The sequence below is a fragment of the Montipora capricornis genome, chromosome 9 (assembly GCF_036669925.1).
Source record: "Montipora capricornis isolate CH-2021 chromosome 9, ASM3666992v2, whole genome shotgun sequence".
NCBI classification, from domain to species: Eukaryota; Metazoa; Cnidaria; class Anthozoa; order Scleractinia; family Acroporidae; genus Montipora; species Montipora capricornis.
The window spans coordinates 42,663,751-42,684,478 of NC_090891.1; the positions used below are offsets into that span (position 1 = coordinate 42,663,751).

The 20,728-nt window shown below is 42.0% G+C and overlaps 1 protein-coding gene across 1 annotated transcript in view; it reads left to right on the forward strand.

The window, feature by feature from the left end:
- The window catches only part of LOC138015227 (serine/threonine-protein kinase Nek1-like), a 42,456-nt gene that overhangs the window by 21,027 nt on the left and 701 nt on the right, over positions 1–20,728 (forward strand). The window contains exons 19-39 of the mRNA XM_068862192.1: positions 1,730–1,941; positions 2,721–2,814; positions 3,280–3,307; positions 3,889–3,938; positions 4,037–4,144; positions 5,538–5,612; positions 6,226–6,330; positions 6,494–6,522; positions 8,093–8,130; positions 8,449–8,540; positions 8,652–8,778; positions 9,398–10,030; positions 11,703–11,913; positions 14,166–14,250; positions 15,259–15,533; positions 15,951–16,021; positions 16,497–16,583; positions 17,346–17,423; positions 18,757–18,917; positions 19,533–19,665; positions 20,270–20,728. The exon at positions 20,270–20,728 is cut by the window's right edge and continues 701 nt beyond it. Coding sequence (XP_068718293.1) covers positions 1,730–1,941; positions 2,721–2,814; positions 3,280–3,307; positions 3,889–3,938; positions 4,037–4,144; positions 5,538–5,612; positions 6,226–6,330; positions 6,494–6,522; positions 8,093–8,130; positions 8,449–8,540; positions 8,652–8,778; positions 9,398–10,030; positions 11,703–11,913; positions 14,166–14,250; positions 15,259–15,533; positions 15,951–16,021; positions 16,497–16,583; positions 17,346–17,423; positions 18,757–18,917; positions 19,533–19,665; positions 20,270–20,280 — 2,703 coding nt within the window. The 3' untranslated portion in view covers positions 20,281–20,728. The remainder of the gene's footprint in view (positions 1–1,729; positions 1,942–2,720; positions 2,815–3,279; positions 3,308–3,888; positions 3,939–4,036; positions 4,145–5,537; positions 5,613–6,225; positions 6,331–6,493; positions 6,523–8,092; positions 8,131–8,448; positions 8,541–8,651; positions 8,779–9,397; positions 10,031–11,702; positions 11,914–14,165; positions 14,251–15,258; positions 15,534–15,950; positions 16,022–16,496; positions 16,584–17,345; positions 17,424–18,756; positions 18,918–19,532; positions 19,666–20,269) is intronic.

Here is a 20,728-nt window from a genome sequence, read left to right on the forward strand (position 1 = left end):
ATCAGGTGAATTGATTTATAGGAAGCCGAGATTTCAAGGGTTAGCCCTTCAGTCGTCTGACTGACTATGCTACCAAATTTCCTTGCATCACTCACCCAGCGATGCTGCATCACGGTTTCTTAAAAGATTAACCCCGTTTGCAAAATTAATGGGGACTGTTCTGAAGGGGCCTATACAGCGACTAAAAAATCTTATCATTCACAGATGGCTTTGCAAAAGTTGCAATTTCCTTTCAGTTACCGTATTGTTTAGGACCGTGCTTATGTTTTACCACCTCTGCTGAAATACAGCAAGAGTCGTACATTTAGACGATTTCAGTATGAGCCTTTTTGCGGCCGGGATAATACACTTATCAATAGCCCACTTTCGATATATTAAAATTCAGTCCGAAACAAAAGGCATCATCTCGAGGCTCTGAGGAGTAAACTCATACAAATCCTTATATTTATTCCCAGAGCCTCAAGATGATTAGGACTGAATTTTAACATATCGAAATTGGTCTATTGAAACCCCGACCCCCCAACATATCATATCTAAATATGTCAATATGTCACGTGAACATTCTGGGCTCAGTGGTAGATCATCCGAACTCGTAATCGGAAGGTCAAGGGTCACCACTGCGGCATTCCGATTTTTTCCGAGTATCCGCGTGTCGAGCCGAGGTCTACAGTTGTGTGCCTTACTCCAATGCCTCTCTTATACAAGGGAACATCATCGTTTTAGGATAACTTTTCTTATAAGCCATGACACTCCTTTTGGAGTTTTTTAGAGCCAGTGTAGCCAAATTTCGATAGTTACGATCCCAACTGGTTCAATGCTAGCACAGGTCCCTTTTCTTTTGCTTTCGCTGGGCTGGCGAGTACGGGAAAAGACACCTCTGCCATGGGCCGAAACTCACTGTGTTGAGCATGCGCGGCGGTTACTTAGCGACCGAATCCTCACGTGGTACTTCGTGTTATGTGGGCTCACTTAACAACAGCGGAATTACTGTAAAGGAATACGCGGGATACAGTGGGCTCAAGTCACAGTCAGCAAACATATCATGGAGCATGCGGTTTGAAGATTGCCGTGCAAGGTTGTTGACGGCGGTTGGATCAAAGTGAGCTTCGACCCATGGCAGAGCTCTCTTTTCCCGTACTCTTCAGCCCAGCGAACGCAAAAAGAAAATAGACCTCTGCTAGCAGGCAGGGGCACCCAGCGAATCTGTTCCTCACTTTATCTGTTCCCCAGAGGAATCTTGCTGGCTAGCAAAAATACAGGTGTTCCGATGAGCTGGCCGGGAAATTTATTATTGATAGAGATTTGCCTGGGAATTACTGACTTTTTCTAGCATTTCAACCCGAGCTCGCTGTATTAACTCTGAAGAAACCAACCAATTTTATCTAGCTGGCTGGGAAATTTCTTGTTTGTCTTGCTGGGAAAAAGGAACAGATAATGTTTTCCCAGCAACACTGAAAAACACCTGAAAATGCCTTAATAACATTTACTTTCATTAACTGGGGTATAATAATACATTTTACAACAAATTGGTCGTTGGGTGCCCCTGAGCAGGGAACCCAACTGACTGGAGGCGTGCACTCGACTATTATATATGTAAGAGCACAGGGGAAAAACCAGAATAACTCCAGCTAGGCTCGTGCGGAGTACTACCTGAGCTCAGTGCCTCTGAATCTCGAGTCCAGCGCACTGTCAATTAGGCCCCCATGCTTTTTTTGTCTCTTTCCTGTAGAAGAGGGATCCACAACCAATGCAAAAATACCAAGTCAAAGAATCCAAGGAAAATAAAGCCGCTCGTCCGGTATCAGCTGATGTTAGAAACAGACAACCTGTAGTGAAAGTGGCTGGTAGGCCTGTGTCTGCTAATGACGCGAACAAGGTACCACCAGCAGCGCAACCCGCTAACTTGGCTCGGGATGCTGCCAAACAAGGTGCAGTGGAAAGGTCAGTGCAGATTTCACCCGATTAATGACAATTAAAAGGACAGACAAACCGTTACCTACTTTTGAAGCGCATATGCGTGTAAGCTCGTCCAGATAAAACCCTCATTTAACTTCGCCCCTTGTATGCCCAGTAAAAACTTAATTCTTAGAAACACTGAAGAAGCCCTTGATGTTAAGGTAACTCGCATAGAAATAAATTGCACATTAAACATATTGGCCCTAAGCGTTTGTTTTCCTTTTTACCTCGCCTTGACTTGATTAACCCAATATGTATTTCTAAGTCGAAAGGACTTTCTAAGAGAATTTCGCTGTTCCAAACTATGAAAAGTGTTTTTTTCGGTTCCCGTGTGTCACTCAAAGAAAGCCCTTGTAATTTCGAAGCGAGGGTAAATGCAAAACGTTTGGAATGCAAGTGATTTTTAGTTTCCAGGAAAAGAGCAAAAGTGTTCATGAGACAAACTGTGCTTTTCCTTTGAAGTGAAGTTAATTTAGAAATCGCCAATAAATCAGCATCCGCGGATATCGATAAGCTTAGGGAACGAGAAGTTGCGCAGTGTCACATTAAACAAGCACCGAGGGCAGTCAGGCGCGACTGGATGGGGATTCACTTGACAGAAGAAATTATAAAACGGACAAGACAACTAATTGGGCAAATAACTTACATTAGCAAATTGAGTAGATTTACAAGGAAGAAAATTGTTTAGCTTTCCAAATTGGGAACTAGTTACAGCAATTTCATTGTTGGTGACTACCTTACGCTGACCCAAATCTTGTTTCTAGGGCCGAGGCTGCTGGGGCGGCTGAAAGAGCTCGGGTGTTGGAAGAGTTCTGGCTTCGAAAGAAAGAAGCACAAAGAAATAAAGTCAGAGGACAGGTGAAAGAAATTGGTATTTGTAATAGGCCATTTCCGAGATCATATCTGCCTCTTCTTCAAAGCGAGTCTAACTGCGAAGTTTTTCTTATGGTAATTAGTTGTATTTTACGTATGAAGGAAAATTAATTTTCATAAGGAAAACTTCGTACTTAGACTCGCTTTGAAGAGGAGGCAGACATGAACTCTGAAATGGCCTATTGCTGTTGTTTTGTTTTTAATGTCTATTAGACAGTGGAGAACGTATGTAAAGGCCTTTTTTAAGCAAAGAACGGCAAGCGAAAACTTAAGAGTTTTTCCCTTTTACCTTGCCTGCTCTCGACCACATTTGTAATTTGAAGCTGCCTTATTCCATTAGAGACGATTTGCGCTAATGTGAACGAAACCACGAATCTGTCACTCGTCGTTGAAAAACTTCTTCGATTAAGCTCCCTAATGTGTCCGTTCTCTTTTCTTATCTTTCTTCAGAATGTTCTTCCAGATCACTACCCACCCGGTAAGTGCCAAAATGCTCACGAGACGCGGACGACAACCGGAAGAGAGCTGTTTTCTCTTTGAATTTGTCTTCACACAACCACACTTACATTGCTCAGTATCTTTTCTCCATTGGAGACGATTAGCATAAAAATCAGGGAGACATCACTGTCATCCTGGCACGCGAAATGTTCTCTTCCGGTTGCCCGTCCGCGTTTCTAAAACGTTCGTGCTTAAGCAACTACAATAAACGATTGGTGAAGATGATGAAGCAGAGAAGAGAACAAGGGAAGAGAACAAGCAGCCTCATCAATCCACATACGGGGTCGAGTCTGGCAATCGATACCAGACTTCATTAGCAAGGCGAGTGCTCTCACCACTGCAGCGCCAACTGTAAAGTGATACAAATAAACACAAACATAAAAAGCTGTGAAAACAATTTGTCAGCTAGGACCAGAGATTTTTCTTATTTATTATATTTTAATACGTGTAAAGCGCGTTGGGCTCTGAAATGCGCTCAATAAGAACTCAAGTCATTTCTGTATCATCGTCATCATCATCCTCAAAATACGGTTTGCCCTAAAATAGTCTTTCTGTTTTCAGCAAATGGACCTCATCAGAAAGACGTGCCAGGAAAAGACGCACAAGAAAAAGTAGATGATTTAACTCTGTTTAAGAATGCCATTTCCTTTCTCCCCTGGCATACGACAAAAAAATTACTCATTTTCCAATTTGTGCGTAATCTTCCCAGGATTATCTTGCTCGTTTGGAGGCAATCAGACGACAGAATTTTCAAGAACGCAAAGAACTTCAAAGACGAATGGCTGGTGTACGTGCCCCAGTTGCACCGGTAGCTCAGGTACTCAGTAACAAAAAACACAACAGTGTGACCGCTTTGAATTGTTTTCTGTTCGTACGCGTTTATGCTTTGAATGCGAAGGGAAAAAAACGGCTCTTGAAGAACGGCTCCCTTCCTCCACCACATCCAGTCACAAAGCTACAAATATGTCATTCAAACCCCGAGCATTGGTGCTGAATGCGCAAACTCCACAAAGCGGCTAACACCAAAGAACTGCTGGCGCGGATTGTTGTAATGTCACACTTCTCTGGAATATTGGGGAACATGTACACATGTAGTTTTAACGTGCGATATCTTCATGTTGCGATTCTTTTAATATATCCCAAAAGAAAATGATTTAGCGTTGACGATTTCGATGAATGTCCGCTATTTCTATCAAAACTAACACGGAGTTTGCATGGAATGTACATTGTGACCTTATATAATAAGATCAAGACGCTGAATAGACCCTATGCAAAAATGGCTGCCTTTAAATTAATTATTCTTTTGTTCATATTCAAAATAGCCCAACTAACCTCGTTTTTGAGACGAAAATTCTAAAGAATTTGTTATCCCGAACGAGGTTAGTTGGGCTCTTTTGAATATGAACAAGAGAATAATTTAAAGGCAGCCATTTTTGCATTAGGTCTATAAAATGTTATAGCATGTTAGTCATGGCTGGATGGATCAAAGCAGGCAGCGTTAAAAAGGCCTGGGCTGTGTCGCGAAATTTACTGGTAGCCAAATTCAGAGACTGGAAATTGGCAACCAAATCTAATGAAAAGAACTTCTTAAAATATCGATGGTTGGTTTGAATAAAATAGCAAATAGAAAAGAAGGCAGAGGTGGGCGAAATCGAAGGAGATTAAAATGGATTGTAATTGGGGTTTTTGAAAACTGTTCAGCCTAACAGTTTTTTTTCAAAGTTGATCTCTGTTGTTTGGAACTTAAATTATCTATGCTCGACAGACATTTTTTTACTGCCGCGAAGCTTTGATTTGTGTTGATTAAAAGTAATTTCTGAGTTAACGTTTAGTTGTGTAGCGAGAAGGGGCCAGTGGTCAAAGGAGTGGGAGACAAAATGAACTGCACTGCTGCCTTAAATCCCTTTGTTTTGGGCCATGTTAACAGCGGTAGAAAATTAATTTGTCGGTCTCACAACCCAGATGAATTTCTTCAACTTACGATATCTGGCTATCGAAAGGGAAACAATCTCTGACGAAACCGTTAGCAAAAATTAACCTTGATACCAATTTGGCGTGCTGATGTACGAACAACCCCCTTTGTAACACTAATGTTGATGAAGGCAGTTAAACGTTGTTCTGATATTCTTAGCTTTTTAAGCAAAAATTAGGATCAAGAGCTGGAAAGGGGCTGGTGAAAAAAACCAAAATGGCGTCATCTTGTCTTGCAGAAGGAGAATGTACTGATACCCGGAGATCCCCGTTTTGATCCCGAAGCCAGGAAAAAGAAGATTGCTGCTCTTAAGGTAAAAAATAATCTTCATTCATCCATTAGATTCAAGCGGCTCTGCCTGAGCTTCACTTTATCACGAGTTCTTTAAAGTGGGCAAATACTATGATTCAATTGATTTTTGTCCAAAGGCTGTTACTTTGAGTGGAGTTTTGAATTTCACGGTCCGGCATTACTCACGTTCAAACGTGACCGATTGGACCTCAGAGGGTTGGATCCAGGGAAACGTAACGTCATTGACTCACTAACCTAAAATTTCAGGGTGTAAACGCAGCTTATTATATATGCCAAACACGAATTTAAAATTCTGAAAGCCCGAAATTCCCGTGCTGCATATTAATACAGCCGCGTACACACGCATTGCATTCTTCAACTATTGAGTCTTTGACGTCATTTTCTCCTCGATCCAGCTCTCTCAAGATTTTCAAGTTACTAATGGCGGACCAAAATAGGAAAATTCCAGTTCAAATAAACAGGTGTTTTTTTTTCTTTAAATCAAGCCTTAAACCTTGGGTCACTTAGTGTTACGTTAACATAGTTTTGAAATCCAAAGAAAAATAAAAATGGAATTTTTTTGGTCATAGTAGCACTTTAATTCTGTCGTTCTTTCTCTTCTCGTGAATTTCAAGGCTCAAGCAGAGGAGCGGGCGGCCATGTTACGTGCTCAACTAGCGGAAAGAAAAAAGGCGATTTTGCAGAGGATAAATAAAGAAGGAAAAGAAAAATTGGAACAGGTATTGAGCATTTACGACTTTGTCTTTTCAAGAGAATAGGCTTTAGAAACCTGTCATTATAAATTTCATTATTTCAACGAGAAATGACTGAGCCAAAATCTTTCACTAACATTCAGATTCGTTGTTCTTTATGTTCATTTGTGCACCGGTTTTCTTTCTTTAGGAGAATCTAAAAAAAGATCCGGATAAAAGGTAACCTTGACTAAGGACATTTAAAAGGTGACGTTAAATTTATGGGCGAAAAAGTCGATGGTTTGTTTATACGTGAATCATTGAATCCGCAAGAATCAAACTTAAGTTGCACGCACGTTAAGACAGATAGTGGCTATCTTGTCGAGAAGTATATCGGAAAGCCAACCGTCTTGTCTAGTTTTTTGTGTTCCCTTTGAAAAACGGTCACTCGACATTTATGATAGGCTCGATTACCAGCCTCTGTTTCGCTCACTCCCGAATCACGGCTGGACGCGTGAGGTGAGCCATTGTTAATCTCCGCCAATCAGAAACTCGTCTACACAAATCTGTCCGGCATAAATTACATTTTTTGGTTGCGACGGTGTTCTTTGACCCGGCTTGTTCGAGTTTTACAATGCTTTCAAATTAGGAAACATCCACGATTTCGACAACAGGAAGTGTTCGAGAAGCTGGAGAATGGGGATTGTATCGTTTTATACCGCCTGAGTTCGCTTTTCAAATCCATTGCTATTGCAATTTTTTCTCAGACGTCGCTAATGTAAGAGCAAATAAAACTCCTCAAGATCAATTTGAATTACTTCTGAGTTTATTGGCGGTAAAACGAGGGGGCCGATGAGGTCGACTTAGAGCTGAAGCGACCCGAAGATTTTGTTGATGATTTGCCGGTTGAATTCAAACTCACATTGATCATTTAACCACAAACTCAAGCTCGTATCATCTGGAAACTTGGCACAGACGGTTTACGCATTGTTATGTAATTACTGTTTTGTTAAAATCAATGTTTTGGGATGTCTAATGGTACTTCCCCGCAACTATTAACTTCGCATAAAGTATATACGAATTTACGTCACAGACACAATCTATCACTCACGTCACGCGTCCATGCCGTCTCTTCTCCGAACTCGAGTGAGCGGCGGAAATCGAGTCTACATTTATGAAGAAAGAGCTAAGGAGTCAAGGTGAACGAGAAGGGAATTTTTGTATATATACTAGCAGTGGAACTGGACCGAGCTTGGAAAGGAGGCTGATATCTAAGCCTCTATCTCGTGCTTGTCCCAGTCCAACCTTGAGATCACGAATAAGACTCTGAATTATCGCACTCACAATTATTCAAGATGGCAGCGTCGGTGAAATTTGAAAACAAAAAGAAACGATTCTAAAATTCATTTGTTTCGGGTACAAGCGCTGTCTGTGGAAATGTTCCAACAAACTTCATGGGAAACATTATTTCCTTTGGTTTTAAAATCATCTTTTTGTCGGAGTGGATGTTTACTTTAAGCTGACATACCATTCAGCTGTCATTACCTTTCATTGCTTCTTACCATTGCACAGTGAAGCAAACTAACTGAACTTGATGAAATCAAATGGTCATTTGTCCGACGGGAAAAAGACCTGAACAGCCGGGGAAAACTTATTGTCGAACAAACTTGCTCATTTCTGTAAGATCTCGACCCTGGCCGAGGGTATCACTGAGTGGAGAGAAGCGAATGTTGTCACCACTACCCCAACTCGCCACTTCCTTCAGGTTATGTGTTCAAAGTTGACTTGCTGAAATTTTCACTTTGCACAGGCCACTTCAAGCTTTGGCAAAATACGAGAGACCTGCAGGTAAGTTATAGTTTTCTTGTAACTTGGAACGGTTTTCAATCAAACGCTATAAAACCAGCTGAAAAAACGAGAACGAGTTTCAAGAAACGTTGCCCAGTGTAAAATACGTGGAGCATTGTAAGAACTTTCCCCGCTACAAAATTGCATCAATAGTCGGAGAAATTTGAGAGTTTCTTCTCTGTGTCAGTTGCTGTGATTGCTGATCGCCATCTGCGATTATAAGTTATCCACGCAATAAACAATAGCAAAGAAGGGGCTCCCTTTTTCGATCTTGAAACAGCTCTTTTGTTTATGTGAACTTATTTTCCCAATTTTCAGAGCCAATAGAAAAGCCTGCAGTCGCGCCAGTTGGACTTGAAACTGCGTTGAAACAGGTTGGAGCCACGCAGCTTTTCAGGTCGAATTCTGAGGTACGGCATCATGAGCTATTCAGTCAATTAATAGCTTTTGCGTATTCTTAGAACTTATCGTCGAGATTGTCTTTTATTGTTTTCCTCTTTTCTGTGTTTTTCAAACCTCAGGGCGATATCCGCAAAATGACGGAAGAAGACGAAAGTGAATCTCTCGCCCCGCCACGCAAGGCCTGGGGTAATATTCCATTTCAACCTCGTATCCTGCCTTTGGAAGTCACTGCCTCAGCGATGGAAGGTAGGATGCCTGTGCCAGGTTTCGTTCCTTAAATTTGGGTTCCTTGTGCATGGGGTCACTTAGCGGGAACTCGGGCTTCAAATTTGTTTATAGAGCGTTTTCACTCACACCAGCAGCGTGCCGTATTGGATTACTGAAACAAAAGAAAGTATTTGCATAAAAATAGAGTTCAAATCCCAGAGGATTAGTTTGGTACACCATCATGGCCGCCATTCCTTTGTTTTGGAACACCAATATGGCCGCCGTAACGTCATGTGAAAACGCTCCATAGAAAGACACAAGAAACTATAAATGGTTAGGAAGGTTAGCTTACGATCTTTAGGGGTCAGTGATATCAGCAAATTGTTAGATTTCCTAGTCTTCTCCTGTAAGAAAACGATTAACCGTAGATCTTGTCTAACAACTTTCACACGTAAACTCTGTACAAAAAAGAAACAGCACGCTGCTCGCGCAGATTGGAGGATGCGGCAATTCCCAGTGTGGTTGTCCTAGTCTTTGCCAAGCTTATTTCTAACATGTGCCTACTATAATTCGCAGCTTGTTTAATCTCAACACATTATCAGAAAAATAGCAGCTGTAGTACAGAACGAATTAGAGTTCGTTGTTTTATCTTCTGCAGCTACTAGCAGCGAAGATGCCGTGTTGAAGCCAGGTTTTGAAGCCGCCGCCGCTGCCGCCAGGAAACAGTGGGGAAAACCACAAGTCACACAAATTATTTCCGCATTAGGTAACGCTAAACTTCAAACAGCAACCACAACAATGGGGCCGGATGAGCCTGACGCTGGAAAGAAAACCCAACTTCCGGTCGTCACGCAACCTTCCGGAAAGGGGGACAACTCAACCATGGGAGGAACTGTCACGGTGCAAAAGCCTAACACTCCACCCCTATTGGGAGTCACAGTTGTGAAATCTCCTACTTCGGATTCACCAAAGACTGTAATTGTAAGAAGAGATAAAATAAGTGAGAAAAAAGAAGAAGATGATGGGGCAGAAACACAAGCTACCATAACGATATCAGAAAAAAAGACGGATGATACAAAGAAGCCCGTTGTTATGGAAACAATCTTGGAAGGAACCAAAGAGCGCGGAAAAGGAGATGGGACTGTTAAAAGCGATGAATCTGAAGACGTGAGCTTGGAAGAAGTGGAGAACATCACCGAGGGCAAAGAAGAATCTGCGGTGGAGGACAAACCAGCTCCAAGGAGTCCTGTTAAGGCCTGGGGAGAAGCGAAACCCATCACACCAACCGGAAGTAAGTAGAGAGGAAACGGGGTGATGTATTCGAGAGTGCGTGGCAGTAGCAGGTTTTGAGAGAAGTGATATTCGCACTTATCTGAACAATTGAAGCAATTGTCTCTTATAGACACCAGAAAATTCAGGTGGCACCAACGGGATTCTAGTGATGCCGGTGCAATGCTCTACCACACAGCTGGAAGCCACACAGTTGGGAGCAGCTCAATTTGTTGGACTCATTTGTTCCCGCGAAGGACTCGGTGAATGAAATTAATGTATATTTGAAGTGCAGGTTATATTGCGTGTCTATTTCGTCTATAACCCGCACTTCAAATAAACATTCATTTCATTCAATAGATTTTGTCGAAAGTAATTGGCGAATTGCTTTGGTTTTGCATTACTTCTCTCAGTGATTGGTTCAAAGTTCTCGCGCCATTTTTTCAACCAATCAGAAGTGAAACCAAAACCAATCGTGGCTCGCGCGTGCACATTTTCCCGCGCTTTGTGTCGGCTACGTGTAATTACTTCGAGTTTTGATTGGTTTACTGGATTGTCTCCCTCCCTTTGATTGGCCAAAGTTATTATTTTGGTTTTGGTTTTACGACACTCGATTGAAACTCGCTCTAACAGGTTTGATGGGCCAAAACAATGACTACCTTGAACGTGCGTTTCAAATGTTGGTACTTTTTTGCTATCTTTGAGAACGTGAACGTGTAACAATGAATTCTCAATCCAGCAAATGGCTCAGTTAAACCCAGGATTTGTATCAAACCTGAGCGGAGTACGATTGTCCGGGTCAGGGTAATCTTGACTCAGGAAGGGCTGCTGTTGGTGACATTGAGTGTTACCAACAAAAAGTCATTTTCGGGACTTCTCTCACCTGGGCGATCTTACTTCATCAAATTTTGAATTCTGAATCCTCTCTCTCTCTCTCTCTCTTCATTGTTGTCCAGTTTTTGTGTTGAATATTTGTCAACATTCCTTTTGATTTTCGAAAGGAGCTAACCACTGGAACAAAAGAACGTTGTTTCAAAACAGTACTAGAATTCACTCTGAAGGTCGGCAACTCTCGAGAGGAAATTTAAAACAGTGCTGATAGGCCATTTATGCACAATCTTCATCCTTTTCTTTTCACTTATGTCCAGAAAAGCACCTAATTAGCTACACGTCCAATTTTGGCGTGCAATTCTCTTTGAAAAAGGCTTAGATGAACTGGAAATGCCATCTTTTTGGAGCAGGGCTGGCGCAGTGTTGAGAGCAGTCTCACCTTCCACCAATGTGGCCCGGGATCGATTCCCGGATTCTACACCATATGTGGGTTGAGTTTATTGGTTCTCTACTCTGCTCCGAGAGGTTTTTTTCCCGGGTACTTCGGTTTTCCCCTCTCCTCAAAAACCAACATTTGCAGGCGTAGCTCAGTTGGCTTGTGCGCGGCTTTCGCAGCAAGAGGTCCCCAGTTCGATCCTCGGTGACTTCAACCTCTGATCCATGAAGCTATAGCTTTAAATATCCGCGAAACGGAGCACTGACAGAGGGAGACGGGTAAAAGGCGCACCGTCGGCTTTCATTGCTACCAGTTTCGTAACTGAAGGAACTGCCGACGTTCAGTTCTCTAGTCCGGTATATACGAAGGTTTTCTAAGATTGGAAACGCAGGTAACCAGGAAATAACGGGTTTGATTCTTGCTGTAGGTGCTGTTTCCACGGAAGAGAAATCTCCAATGGTGGAATCATCGTTAGCTGATAACAGAGCTGCTTATCAAGAATTTCTTATTGCTTCCCGCAACAAGCAAGACGAAGAGGACACCAAGGAGGCTTTGTTTGAGCGGGTTGAACAAAAAGAAGACAAAGAAAAGAGAGAAACGGAAAATCTGGAAATTCAAGATATCTCCTTTGATGAATTGTAAGTGAAAATTGAGAATAGCGTTGTGTTGGGAGACTGTTTGTAATATTTTGAAACAATAAGTTTCGAGTACTTTGCGTTGTATCCAAGAAAAGACTTGTGTTATCGGCGACGACTATGCGGTGTTTTTATCCAAATTTTAATCCTACACAAGCGATTTACTCGTCGACTCCACGCAACAAGGTGAGTCTTGCAACAGCCTCATTTTGATAGCTTCAGCGGTATGCTATAAACCCTGCTTAGGTATTTTATGTATTTGTTATTACCAGGAGTAATCATTAATTATGAAGTGCGTTCGTGAAGACGAAATTTTGGTTGTGGAATACTTAAACATATTTGCACGTTTGGTTAAGGAGCAATATTTCCGATTCGTATCAGGCGAGTAACTGATCTACTTATTAACATATAGCTCGACAGGTCACGTTAACAAAGTGTCGCGCTTTCCTTAACTTTACTCAGAAGCACATGAGTAGGAGCTTGCCTCTCCCATACAAACCTTATGAGTCAACCTTTGCGCCTATTTTTAGAACGCCACGAGTTTTTTGGCTCTACACTCACTGTCAAGCGAAGAAAAAATAGCAAAAACAATGTATGCAAATTGATGTAAATGTGAGTGTCCTGCTGAAGGGTTCGTTCTCAAAATAGAAAGTTGATATAATGCTTAAGGAATCTCCTACTTATAGGCTCCTGCTTTACTACACTACTACGAAAACCACGGGGTGCGCGATAGTCTTTGCGCATCTGATGTATGACGTCATAGATATCCTGCTTTACTACACTGCTATGAAAACCAAGAGAGTGACTAAGGACGCTTCCCATTTGACAGACCTGACCGGCCAGAACGGGCATTTGGAAGGACTAACTCTATAACGTATCCAAGTTAACACACTTCGAGGATGATAAATATACTCCTCCAGAAGAATGCGAGAGAGTGTCATGCAATTGTTCCTTCAAATTGTTGCATTTTCTTTGCAAACTGATGGGTCTGGTCGGCCAGTTCTAACTAAAGGAATGCGCCTTAAGTCTTAAGATATCCGCTTTACGATTCTCGGACTACTACGAAAACCACGGGGTGCGCAGTAGTCTTTGCGCATCTGATTTATGACGTCATTCAAAATGGCGCAGAAAGAAGGTCACCCTTGAAACCACTGGACACCCAGGATTATGAACTGCGTTCTCCTTCGTCGGACGCAATAGTGTATCCAGCGACGCAAGCGTATGCATAGTCATAAGAATGCTTATTCCCTAGTGAAGGTAGCTGCGGCATAAGCATTGGTACAAGAAGAGCGCAAGGTTTGGATATTTTTAAGCTTCCGTCGCTGTTATTTCAAGTGGTGACATGGTCCGCATAGGCACAAGACTACCAGCCCCATTAGTAAACACTCCGTGCTAGATCGACTCCTCGTCCACTTCGTCCATCATGTTGAATGTGTACATGGCTACAAGAATACCCCCTGGGCATGCGCACGGACTTGTACTCATGTTGCGGCTGTCCTCACTTGCGGATAAGCTTCTTATGCTTATTGTTATGGTTGTGTCGCGGGTGAGGGGGCAGGCTGAAGCAATAGGGACAACGAAAACAACGAGAAGGTCATCTGGAAAATTGGAATTTTCGTAATTGCAACCGTTTCGCGGTCGCTCAAAGTTGTAAGGGGTATAAATTGTGTGGGTTATATCCAGGAATTAAACGCGAGGAATTTGGAGGGAACACCGAACATTTATCTTCGGTTGTTCACCTCCTCCCCGTAACGTCAAATTTAGTCATCTCACGTCGATGCTAGTATGACAAATTCGACAAAATGTAGATCAAAGAGCAAAACGCAGTTTCTGCGGGGGCTGCAAAGCCATTGTGTGTGGTCATTGAAGCTGTTGTTTTCTGTCGTTATCGTGACGTGCCACACCTCCAGGATGTTGAAAACGAGGAAGATGTGCCAGTGGCGAAAAATGCGCGAAGCACGTACAGGAAAAATAGCGTCCGTCTTGAAGCACGTGCAGTGGGAAAAGCTAGCGTTCGTCCGATTCAGGGTACATGTACCACGCGGGAACAAATCTGTTCTGTACTGTTTACGGAACAGTTGACGGAATGGAACCAGTTAAGGTGATGAGAGCGCGTCTTCCGAGCAGTTGTTGTGTTAAACAGTTATAACGGTGAAGGACCGTCGAATCCAAAATAAACGCATTTTTTCCTGTTGATCTCCCTAAAACTGCTTTAAACTTTTCTCTTCTCAGAGACGGCCAAATTTGTTTTGCAGATCTTTTCACACTGTGGATGGATCGCCAAACAAGTCTACGCGAGCCGCAGAGCTACAAACGGGAATTTACGATACCAATTCCAGGGTTAGTTTGTTGAGCCAGTTCGGTGCCTTTCGAAAGCTTTGTAATTCTTACGTTGTCTTCATGAACTTCATAACAGTTGCAGTCGCTTTGAAACTTAGGTTGAAATCAAAGACCTTCTATGCCAGACCGCACTGTTCAATACTTCAACCTCTTGCTTTCCTCTCTGAAATTAGGAAGTTCAAGATACCGTAACTCCAAAAATTAGTAATGATATTACTTTGCCGAAGAAATTTTTAAGATTATCGTGTTGCACGTGCGAAGCGCATTCAGATAGACGCGGCGACGGCTACTGCAACGGCAACGCCAAAAAACAATAATACTATTGGTTAAAAGGTTGCACGTGCTGCACGCATTTTAGTACATTTCCTTGACGTATGCTGCTTTCCCCCTCCCCACCCCTCCCCCGAAAAAAAACAAGACTAACTAAATTTAAGGTTTTGACGATAACGTGAACATATGACAGTGAGTTGTTCTTTCTTAACTCAAAACCGTTCGTGTCCTGAATCTTGTTATAGGATTGTTCGCCCGTATTGTACAAGGTAAACAAAATGGGATAATTACGAAATACTTACGATGGCGCAAAGCGATATTTTGAAAGTGGGGTTTTAGCTGAGGTCGCCTCCTCTGTTGTTTTAACTCCGTAACAAGGTGATAAAATAACTACACAAGGAAATTCCCTATCTCTTATCATTCCAGTTATAGGTTAGTCTTTGTATAATTTTTTTTTAAACACATGAACGAGTTGGAACTATCGTGAAAGCTATATTTTGAGGTTATACGCTTCCGTTTTTCGTTGTGGTTTCTTAACCCCCTCTATTTATTCATCTGGCCTCGGTTGTTCAAAAGGTGGATAAATCGCTATCCAGCTGATAAACACTAGCAAAAACCAATTAAGTTATCCAGTGTATAGTTATTTATTCAGTGGATAGCGCTATCCACCCTTCGAACAACTGTCGCGTAGTGTCCAAAAATAAACTTCAAACTCTCATTTTCTACTCATCGCAACAGAGGCTCAGGACCTGTTCCCTGCCGGACTTGAGAATGTTGTTTGAGGTTGCAGCCGCTACGGGATATTTAGAGAGCCTAGGAAAACAACTAGCGAACGAAGAAAACGACGAGCTAGGAGATGAAGAAGATGGTGTGGAGAAGGAAGACGTTTATGACGCCGATGACGATGATGATGACGATGTTGATGATCGGGAAGAAGTAGATGCAGAGGAAATAGAAAACGATGATGAAGAAGAAGAAGAAGAAGAAGAAGAAGAAGAGTTGAATGTTGAAAGGTGAACTTTGAAGTTATACGTCAAACGAGATGAGGTGGTTTTAATTCAAGTCGAGTGTCAAAAGCAATTTCGCGATTTCTTTATATTCCCAGTTGAATTCGTAATAATAATGATAATGATAATGATAATGATAATAATAATAATAATAATAATAATAATAATAATAATAATACAGTGACGGCCTGACATTACAACAATAGGAATAAAAATGGAACACTAAAATAAGATTAAAAGAAAGCTCGAGCTGGCGAGATAAGTTAACCTAATTGGTTTTCTAGTGATTGGCTAAAAACTCTTGTGCCACATTCTCGGCGAGCATTGAAAAAAATAAAATAAAAATAACTGTGATTGGTTACCTTGATTATGCGACACAAAATTCAAAAACGTGCAATCGTGCGTCGTTTTATTTATCTGCAGTGACGAGGAGGAAGAGAACGAAGAATTCGAAGACATGCTGAATTCCATGAGGGATGTACTCGTTAGTACAGGTATGAGGGGACTGTCTGATCTTCCTTCTAGATCCACTTGAAAAGTCGTAAACGTCGGAAGTATGAGAAGCAACAAGGCAGACGTATTCAATTGATTTGTGCTCGGTGTATTTAAACCTAACAGAAAGAACCAACGATTACAACGCCCCTGAACTTGCGTGCCGTAAATCGTTCATTCACTTCAGCCACCAGAGTTGGGGGGGGGGGGGACTTATTTATTTGAAGCTCGTTTGAGAAGGTGCAGGGCTTATTTAATGGAACGAAACGTATAAATGGTATTACCAGAAGATGGTGTCATTTCTCCTTAAATAACTAGAACACAAACTGGAAAAGCTTAAGCACGTGAATTTGGTGGTCATGCAGAGAAAAACAAATGCGAACTTGCAGCACATGAGTAAACCATACTAGATCAGTCCACACAGCCGTGATTAATTCTTTGGCCCCTCTTCATTCCTACAAATGTATTTTCGCTCAGGTCGTTCACCATCGCCAATGAAGGAAATGCGTGACACTTCTCAGAGTTTGGATTGGGATCATTGTGGAGACACCAAGGCGCCTCAAGGTAAGGCCGGAACAAAGTATATTACTTCTATAATTGGTAATTTTGACCGGCGTTACGTCAACACTCTCATGTTGGTGGACGAAAACAAAAGATCTCTGATGGTTGTGGCTAAAAATGTATCCGCCACAGACAGGTGGGACACTTTATGACAAATGCACAACCAACAACTTTAGGGCCAGACGAACAAAGTAGGAGCCCGGATCGTGGGAGATCTAACCTGGAAATAATGTGCAGACTAAAATCAAAATAATGATGCAAGCCTGGCTGTACGGCTGTGAGGATATCTACATCTTCACAGCCGTACAGGATATAGACCTTATTCATAAATGGCGGTCAATTTATCATTCTTTTGTGGAAGTGCAAATTAGCCTACCAAGCCTCGATACCATACGGTGAATTGAAAAGAATTCTTTCTCTAAAATGAGGCTTCGTAGGCTAATTTGCACGGGGACAAAAGAATTATAAATGTGACCGCCATTTATGAATAAGGTCTATATTTTTTTTTCCAGTATTTTCGTCATGCATGGCCTGACTTCTTAAGGGAATTAAATGATTTGCCTTTACAATTTTTTGAAATACAAATATAAGGCATTAGAAAACTAGATATAGGATGCCGCACGTGATGCACGATTTTATACTCTTCCTGACCCTACCCACCCCTCCCCCCTCTTCTGCAGGATGAAGCAAATGCGGTCGCAAACAGAAACCATTTTGTGAGTGGGTCATTTCATTGATCTTTTTTTTTTTTTTTTTTTGCAATAGACGAAGATGAAAATGACGGAGCGGCATTCGAACGATCCTCATCTGAGCTGTCAAACTTGAATGAAGACTGGGATTCGTGTAAGTTGACTCAGTCATGTTAATGTCATGCCTCTCATAGAGCGTTTGGATGATGACGCTGGTACACTGAAGTTTCTACTCATTGAAATAAATGGACGACTCTGGGAAAATTTAAAAAGCTCACGTTTCTTGCGTCATCCCTTTGTGAGAACAAATTAAAGTATTTTGGGTTCCATGGTTGAGTAACGCTGTTTCTAGGAGCATGGCAACGTGAAAAACAAAAATAAATTTATTCGCTATTTGCACAATCCCATAATTTACCTCTATTACCCCCCAAAACTTTTGCATAACCATTGTTTGCAATTTTTCCTGGGACATGAAAATGTCCCATTACAAGTCGAAAACAATACCTATGCAGATTTTTTGGGGGTAAAAGAGGTGTATTACGGGATTTGTGCAAGTAGTGAATGGAATGAGAAGCGTTCTTTGATTTCATGGGAATAGAGAGGGTAGTTCTTGCTCTAGATTTTCCAGGCTCTTCGCGTTGCCCGGGTGAGGAAAGAGGCCACAAATGGTTTTGTTTTGACGCCCCAATACTGGTTTGGATATGCGTCGCTTTATTCGCGAAAACGGTCGTCAAATTTTTCCCCCTGTTTCGCTTATGTGTATAGTCGAAAGGGGCAAGTGATCCTCTCACTTATCTGGACAATTTAAGCAATTTTCTTGTATAGACACCTGAACAATTCATGCGGCTTCCACGGGATTCGATGACCTGTGCGTTACCGGTGTAACGCTCTGCACTGCACAATGTGCACTACACGATCGAACACGACGTTTGTTGGGGATGCGCACAAAATGGTTGATAATTTCATTAGATCGTTTTGATTCTTAGTTGTCGTCCACGTTTCAAGGTAGAGATCACTTTTTACAACATTTGCTTGTAATCTCGCAATCTGATTGGCTAATTTGCCGCTGTCGATAAGAGTCTAGACAACGCTGTACGCGTCATGCCCGCGTCAATTTGTCACGCAGTGTAATAGCCAATCAGAAACGCCCATTTTGGTAAATAAACCAATCATATTGCGAGAAATTTAGAGACAACGCTTGTTCTTTCATCGTGTCATGATTTTGGTCACGCTCTGAAATAAAAACTTTCTCTGGCGTTGAATAATGTGGTAAAAAACAAATCGAAAGTGGTTCAGCGTTGTCTGTACTCTTATCGACAACGATATTCGTCATCACAGGGGTCAAAATTTGTTGACCACTGACCACATTTTGACCACTGTGATGACGAATATCGCTGTCGATAAGAGTACAGACAACGCTGAACCACTTTCGATTTGTTGATTTGATACCCGATAGAAAACGTCTACCGTTCTGTTTCCGGTGTTAGGTGATGACGAGGACGAAGAAGACACTGCCAAAAAACAAGAACGCGAGAAAAAGCGACAAGAGGAAGAGGAGAGCTTGTTTCACAGACTTGAGGAATCAAGGCTCATGCTGGAACAGGAATTGGGATTTGACAAATTCTTGAGAGTTTACAGATATCTACAGGTATGAAGACCGTAGCGCGCTCGTTCAAAGTGAATGCTAGTTCAGTTGGGTTGTTACTGTGCATTTTTTGTGCAATTGCGAGACAGTTTGAAGGAGACTTTGTCCAAGTGTTACACTTTGCAGCGGGTTCGTTTAAACGCCCAACCTTCAACTGACAGGCACTGCGTGCCGCGGAACAACATACAGCCAAAGCTGAAATTCATGTAGTCAGATCGCTACGATAAGCAATGCGGATTTCCATAACAAAAAAAACAAACGGTCGAAAAGCCTACCGGTTGAAGGTGGGTCTTTAGAGTGTCTCGACTCGTTGACCGGAAGGGGCATCGAGAGATTTTCGTTTTCGAGCGAAATGCGGATATCAGTATCATGGTAGTTCGTCCGTAGAGCCCCATGGTAAACAACGCATGCGCAAGTCGCTGTCACACATTTTTGTCACACTGACTGAGCAACAGAGAATTTGTCGAGAAGAACTCGATTCCACTTTCCGCAAAGAATTTTTCAATTGGCCGTCTCGCGACGTTTTCGGCTTTTCCAAGGAGTTTAACGATTTTCCGTAACTTTAACTTCTCATCTGTATTGGTTCATCATTGAATTAACGACCCAGTTTGTTATCAGGCTGTTCAAGAAAACGAAGATGACAGTGCGGAGATAGAATCAACAAGCGAGATCAGCGAACTGCTGGGGGACAAAGAACATCTTTACCCCAAAATACTCTATCTTGTCATCGCGGATTCTGCTTACTCAGAAGGTCTGTTACTGTTTATTAGAGTTTTATGTAATATTCTTTCCGGTCTCATTTTGAAATTTGGCCCCTATATTTCGTAAACTTCTACTCTGCTAGCAGGTGTTTTCGAAATCTAGTCGCTTTGGTTTTCTTTGCCTTTTAAGGGCTGTTTATACCGCTTTTTTCTCTCCCTGCTTGAAAAACTTCCGCCGCAAAACGATACCTTTCCTGTTAAGCTTAGCCTATCGTTACTATAGAAATGAAGACTTACCGTTTTAAACACGTAACTTCTAATGATTGGCCAAATAACAACCTTCCTGTCAGTCAAACTACATAGTACGGAAAGGGTTTTCATCTTAATTGTCTAAAAACCTCTGAAATTTTGGAAGAAACGACAGCGCACGATGAATTTAACAGAAAATGAGTTGTTTAGTGGCGGGGCTTCCCTTGGGGGAAGGGGAAGAGTAATAGAAGCGGTAAAGACCTTCGTAGAAAGGCAAGCGAAACAAGATACGAGATAAAGGCCGCTGGTAACAGGCCCTAATTTTTTCTCTCCAGTTTCTACGCTAATGCAAAGGGGTCTTGTTCCTTTTGCTAACTATATCTTTGTTTCCCTTTCTTCTCATAGATAATCAATAATACATGTACAACTGCATGTGTGGACCAATGGAAATACTTCGATAATAGTATCGTTGATTTTTAAGAGTCCTTGTGATGCACGTGTTCCTTCACAAAGTAAAACATTATGACAGTTTTGGCTCTGAACCTCAAGACTGTATCTGACGGCGATGGGCTTTTTGTACTCGGCGGCCATGTTGAATTTTAAGAAACTGGAGCTCTTGTTTTGCCTCGGCGCAACCTGTGCTGGACCCTCGAGATTGGAGATTGATTCCTTGACAATAGGAGGTTTTCACGTGACGTCATGGCCGCCATGTTGGGTGACGAAAACAAAAGATCTCTCATTAGCTTCTTTTGTCCGTCCACCAGAAGTCGTACATTTCTTTATTGTTATTGGTGTCCCTAGAGGTTGGTTGAAAACGTCCTATACGTTTCCCATTGAAAATGTTGCGCGATTCGGCTTGACATG